General features: G+C 43.0%; 1 protein-coding gene across 1 annotated transcript; it reads right to left on the bottom strand.

Moving 5' to 3' along the window:
* Positions 1 to 4,930: 4,930 nt before the first annotated feature.
* LOC129766731 (uncharacterized) lies at positions 4,931 to 5,788 on the bottom strand. Its single transcript, XM_055767331.1, has one exon. It carries the CDS (start codon positions 5,786 to 5,788, stop codon positions 4,931 to 4,933), a length of 858 nt encoding a protein of 285 aa, XP_055623306.1.
* Positions 5,789 to 6,000: the final 212 nt, after the last annotated feature.

Consider the following 6,000-nt stretch of genomic DNA (forward strand, 5'->3'; position numbering starts at 1 on the left):
TAAAGAAACTATTTTTGCTGTGTTCTTGGATTTGAAACGCACTTTTGAAACAATTTCTAGGGGCTTATTGTTACAAACATTGAAGCGCATTGGAATTGTAGGGACATCATACAAATGGTTTGAAAGCTATTTGTGTGATAGAACTCAGATGACTCGTTTCAACGATTTTATTTCTGCTCCCATCGGGAACGCACTTGGTGTGCCGCAGGGAAGCGTGTTAGGACCCATTTTGTTCATTTTATACATCAATGATATGCGGCGAGTTTTACGTTTTTATGACGTTAATTTGTTCGCGGACGATACTGTTCTGTTCATCACAGCTGAAGAGTTAAATGAAACCGCGGTACATTTGAACGAAGATCTTCATTCTCTCGATGGCTAAAATATAAACAATTGAAGTTAAATGTTAGTAAGACTAAATACATGCTCATTTCTTCGGCAAACTCCAGATTCGTTGGTCATTTTGAAATTGATGGTGAGGCAATTGAACGGGTTACAGAAATTAAATATAGTTATTGATGACAAATTAGCCTACGAATCTCATATTGATAATGTCATCAGAAAGATTGCGAGAAAATATGGCATCATATGCCGAGTGAAGAATGAGTTAACCGTACGAAAAAAAATCAAATTGTATAAATCACTCGTCTCACCTCACATAGACTTCTGCTCATCCATCTTGTTCCTTGCAAATAGCACACAATTGCAGATTGCAGCGCTTACAGAATACGATCATGCGATTAATATTAATATGTCATAGGTGCATTTCTTCTGACACAATGTTAGACACGCTACAGTGGTTATCTGTTAAGCAAAGGATTTATTACTTGACAATGGTGTTCATCTTTAAAATTTTGAATGGAATGCTGCCTCGATATTTGTGTGATCGAATTGAACGAGGAAGTGATTTCCATAGTTATAATACTCGAAACGCGAATGATGCAAGAACACCTAATTGCTTTTTAGTTGGTCGCAAAACTCACTTTTGTATAAAGGAATTAATTTCTTCAATTCGATGCCCAAACCTATTGAAAGAGCGGCAACAATGACTGGGTTCAAAAAACTGTGCGTCATACATAAATTGTGTTGTCTGTAATAATTTACAGGTGCATAAGCTACTATGTTCGTACTGATTATGATGGATTTTTTATTGCATTATTGTATTTATAGTTTTTAGATTGAAAAGATATATACAAGAGAAGTCTACGAATGTTTGAGCCACGCGCGCCTTTCGGTAGACATAGAGTTTGACCTCTGGTGAAAACAGATATACAATGTAAATTTTTTAGGATCTGCAGTGGAAACCGGATTCAATCTCGGGATAGACCCGTCGGAATACTCGTAAGCTATCGTATCAGCAGATAGTCATATCAAGATTTTTCTGTACTGTGGCGAATCTCAGAGTAAGTCTCTAGTGGAAACTTCAAGATATCGGGTTCAACTCCCGATCATTCAAGGATCATCCCGGGTTGGAAATTTGCTTGACATGCCTTGGGATCATTTTTTTCAGTTTTTGCCTATTTCTTGATGTTTATTTATTTATTTATTTATTTATTAATATTATATTTCATCCGACAAGTATGTCTTAATGAACAAATGTGTAGTGAAACTAGTTGAACACGAAACGCTTAATTCTACTCTTAAATTCGTTAATCGTGATATTAAAATCAAACAAATGCGCAACATCGTTGAAGCATTCCATCATTGAACGTATTGGTTCGTGGAGGGAGTAGTCTCGACGTCTGAACGGCAGGCGAAGGAAGTCAGAGCGACGGAGAGTATAACTAGGAACATTGATGGCGATTTGCGCAAGTACGTTTGGAGCATCAATTTCGGCGACAAGAAGTCGAGCGATGAATATTGCCTTAGCCCGTTTCCGCCTTTGCTTCAGCGTTTCCAACCCTATCAACTGACATCGATGTTCGTACGGTGGCAAATTCAGCGGATCATTCCATGGCAGGAGACGTAGGGCGAATATGACGAACCTTCCCTGAATTGATTCGATGCGAGCAGCCATAGTGCTACGATAAGGGTCCCATATTAATGAAGCGGTTTCTAGAAACGGCCGAACCAAGCACGAATACAAGGATCTCAGCGTGTAAGGATCTTGGAATTCTCTGCTCAATTTGCTCACAAATCCCAATTGACGACGAGCCTTGTCTATGATGTCTTCGTAGTGGTTCCGAAATGACAGAGCTGGATCAAGGAAGACACCGAGATCTCGAATCGTTTGAACTCGACTTAACACTTCGTCCCCGACAGTGTATTCGAACGACAAGAGGTTCATCTTGCGGTGGAAGCTTATGACAGAGCATTTTGGTATGCTTAGTTGCATCCTGTTTACGCGACACCATGCAGCGAATTTATCAAGAAGTTTTTGGAGTTTACGACAATCTTCAATGCTGTTCACGTCAATGTACAGCTTTAGATCATCAGCATATACCAGGCAACAGTCGGCTCCAAGATACACGATGGCATCGTTGATGAACAATGAGAATAGTAGCGGTCCCAAATTGCTACCTTGAGGAACTCCGGAGCTGCTTTCAAACCAGGTTGAGGTGCAAGAGCCAATTTTGACTGCTAGTTTTCTAGCGAGGAAATATGAGCGAAGCCATTTAACGAGCCTTACAGAGAAACCAAGTTTTGCTAATTTGGGCAGAAGTATACTATGGTCAACCTTGTCGAATGCTGCTTTGAGGTCGGTGTAAATGGCGTCAATCTGTCGGCCCTCTTCAATTTTGCTAAGACAGAAGGATGTGAATTCACACAAATTTGTAGTGACACTTCTGCCAGGAAAAAATCCATGTTGGTTCGGGGAAATGTAGTGTCTCACCTGACGAAACATGTGTTCCGACATAATTATTTCAAATAGCTTTGAGCAAGCACTCAGCGATGTGATGCCCCGATAACACCGGACATCGTTTTTGCTTCCTTTTTTATGCACCGGAAACATGAACGATGCTTTCCATCGAGTCGGTAAGGTTGCAGTTCTCAGAGACAAGTTGTACACATGAGTGAGTGGCTGCTCCAGATGTTCGAAGCATTTTTTCAGAACACACGCTGAAATTCCATCAGGTCCAGGCTGATAGGAAATTTTTAATTTCTCGACCGCTTTTCGTATCCCTTCTGATGATACTTCAGGTGTATCAGCGTCAGCGCTCCTAGCAGGAGTTAGTTCCAGAGCAGCTTCAACACTGTCAGAGGTGGGGTTGAACATCGAACTGAAGTAGGAAGCAAAAAGCTCACATTTATCCGAAGAGCTGCAAGCCAATCGTTCATCCAAATACATTGCCGAAGGTAGTGTAGACTCTTTGCGCTTAGATTTCACAAAATTCCAGAAGCTTTTTGGATTGCGTTTCAAATTTCGTTCCATAAAGACCACATGTTTACGATAGAGTTGACGGTTCAGGCTTCTTTATTGACGGCTGGCGAATTGGAACGACGCTTTGTTCGTTGATGTACGATTTCTTCGGTAAATCTTATGCGCAGCGTTGCAGCGTTTATTCCTACGTCGAAGCTCAGCGTTTGACCAAGGTGGTTTCTGCGGGGGACGTAGATGTGGAACGAATAAGATGAAAGCGCGTTGAAGTATGAGAGTGAACTTCTCGACAGCATCATCCAGATTTACACACTGGATCATTGGCGACCAGTCCACTGACGATAAATATTGGCCCAATCTGTTGAAATCAGCTTTCTTGAAGTTAAGTGCTTCGACGTCAAATTCATGGTCATTGAGCTCTAGTAAAGGCTTGACAATTTCGATTGTACATGAGAAAGGTGGATGGTGAATGTCGGTTGGAACAAGAGGATTGTCAATTTCATCAATAGTCAAGTAGTTAGTTATCTCCTCATTGACAAATAACAGATCAAGGGTATTCCCGGAGTGGTTTTTCAGGCAGTTCATCTGCCACATGTTATTGGAGCTCATGCCGTCAAGCAGAACAGAGTTGGATTGAGTAATAGATGATATTGTGAGATCCACGCAACATCTAGAATTATCGTTTCGAATCCATCGCAGTCCAGGTCTGTTGTAGTCACCGAATACAGCAACCGAATCATGCCCGGAGTGTGAGACTACTGATTCCATACAGTCGATATGGAGATTAGACAACTGCACATCCGACGCCTTATCTGGAGGAATATACACGGCACCAATGACAAGCTTACATTGTGACATGCTTAACGACACCCATACGTGCTCAATGCTGTCTACGTTAGTCGGAATTAGACTGGACGGGATGGTATCCTTCACAGCAATGAGGACACCGCCTGAACGCTTCTTAGTGCTCGTCAACGCAGTGCGGTCCCCCCGATAAACAGAATAATCGCTGCTAAACAGCATGTTAGAAGGTATAACATCATCGAGCCAGGTTTCAATCAACACGAGTACGTCATATGGCGAAGCAGTAACGGACGTAAAAAAGTCTTCAATCTTAGTCCGCAATCCTCTCGAATTCTGGTAGTAGATGGATACTCCAGAATTTCGATGGCCACGAAATTGATGACTTGTGGTGGCCATACCAGGACGATTGCTGATAGGTGACAGGAGGCTGCAAGCGATGAGCAAATCAGGAGTACATAGGACCATCGTACTTGCCATTGATGTCGAGCTGGAAGACCCTAGTACCACTCCCACACCTAGGGCCGGGACGACTGTTGAATGCTGGCGGGAAAGACTCGACTTCGGCGGGGGGCAATGGGGCTTCCATAGTACTGTTTTCGATGCGTCCCAGTGTTTGATTAACCAGAGGTGATTGATGAGGTGAGACTGGAATAAATGCTTGGAAGACCCCGTCATCGTCCACAACCACAGGGCCAGAACGACTGAGATGGCAAGAATGAGCAGCAAGTGCGACTGGGTTGGGAGGATTAGAGGCTTCCATGATGCTAGAGGCAATGCGTTCTGGGATGTTTATAGCCGATGTACCATTTATACTACCATGGCACCCTCTTGGCGATCTGGTGTCACTGAGTATAAGGATGAATCTGCATTCGGTGTTCGTGGGGGTTGCCAAAAATTTGCAACGGGTCTGTTATCCTTGAACTCTCTGAACAATATACCCTTAGGCCATGTTGCAGTCGAGAGAGCCTTAGCTTTTAGGTCGGAACTGATTCCAAGCTTAAACGAGATGAATGACATACTGCTAACATCTTTTCCCTTAGCGACGAGTCTGAACACTTCGATATCGTTTGTTTCTAATCTTTGTATGGCCAACTCATGAACTTGTTCCACGGTGACATTGCAAGAAATGCGGGATAGGTAAAGCCAAAACTTCTGCTTGGGAGCAGGTGCAGCGAAGTTATCAAACGATGGAGATAATGAGGATGCAGTTCCATGCATCAGATCATTTTGCTGGCGTTCAGTGGCTTTTTGTTCTGGAAACAGACGTCGACTGCGTATCGATCCAGCAGTGTACGCAGGGCGTGTTGACGATTTCGGTGTAAGTGAATTGGAGTTGATCAGGGCGGTAAAATTCATGCGTAGTTCGCTTTTCAGCTCGTTCAGAATTTCCGATTTGATCTTCTGGGCGATCTCATTATGAGCGCTTAGCGCATTTTGATATCCGGCCTCATGAGCGCCACGAATTGTATTGCAGAAGCGGATGTCATCCATCAATTTGCTACAGGATTTGCACATCCAGAAAAGTTGCGTGTTCTTTTTCATCTCGCTATAGAACGCTGAGGTGAGATTCACACATTTTAGGTGAAATTCCGCCTTGCAGAAGCCGTTACAAAAGATGGATTCGTCGGCGATATCGGTAGCGCAGGCATGGCATGTAGCAGTCATAATGACGGAACAATTTTGTTCACCAATCAGACGAGATAAGAGATCACGGTTACTGCTGATTTACACAGTCTCCCTAGTTGACGGTGGAATCAAGATTCGGAAGCGCCTACAATTAGGCAGCGTAAAGACACGAGCTTTCAAGCTTCAGAGCGATAGCTTGGCTTTATATCTAGTAGATGTCGCTTCAGTACGAAAAATTGGCGTGGAAGATA

The sequence above is a fragment of the Toxorhynchites rutilus genome, chromosome 2 (genome assembly GCF_029784135.1).
Source record: "Toxorhynchites rutilus septentrionalis strain SRP chromosome 2, ASM2978413v1, whole genome shotgun sequence".
Lineage (NCBI taxonomy): Eukaryota > Metazoa > Arthropoda > Insecta > Diptera > Culicidae > Toxorhynchites > Toxorhynchites rutilus.

What these genes read in the sequence shown, in the direction of transcription:
- LOC129766731 (XM_055767331.1), bottom strand. Translation starts at nt 5,788, where the DNA reads ATGACTGCTACATGCCATGCCTGCGCTACCGATATCGCCGACGAATCC.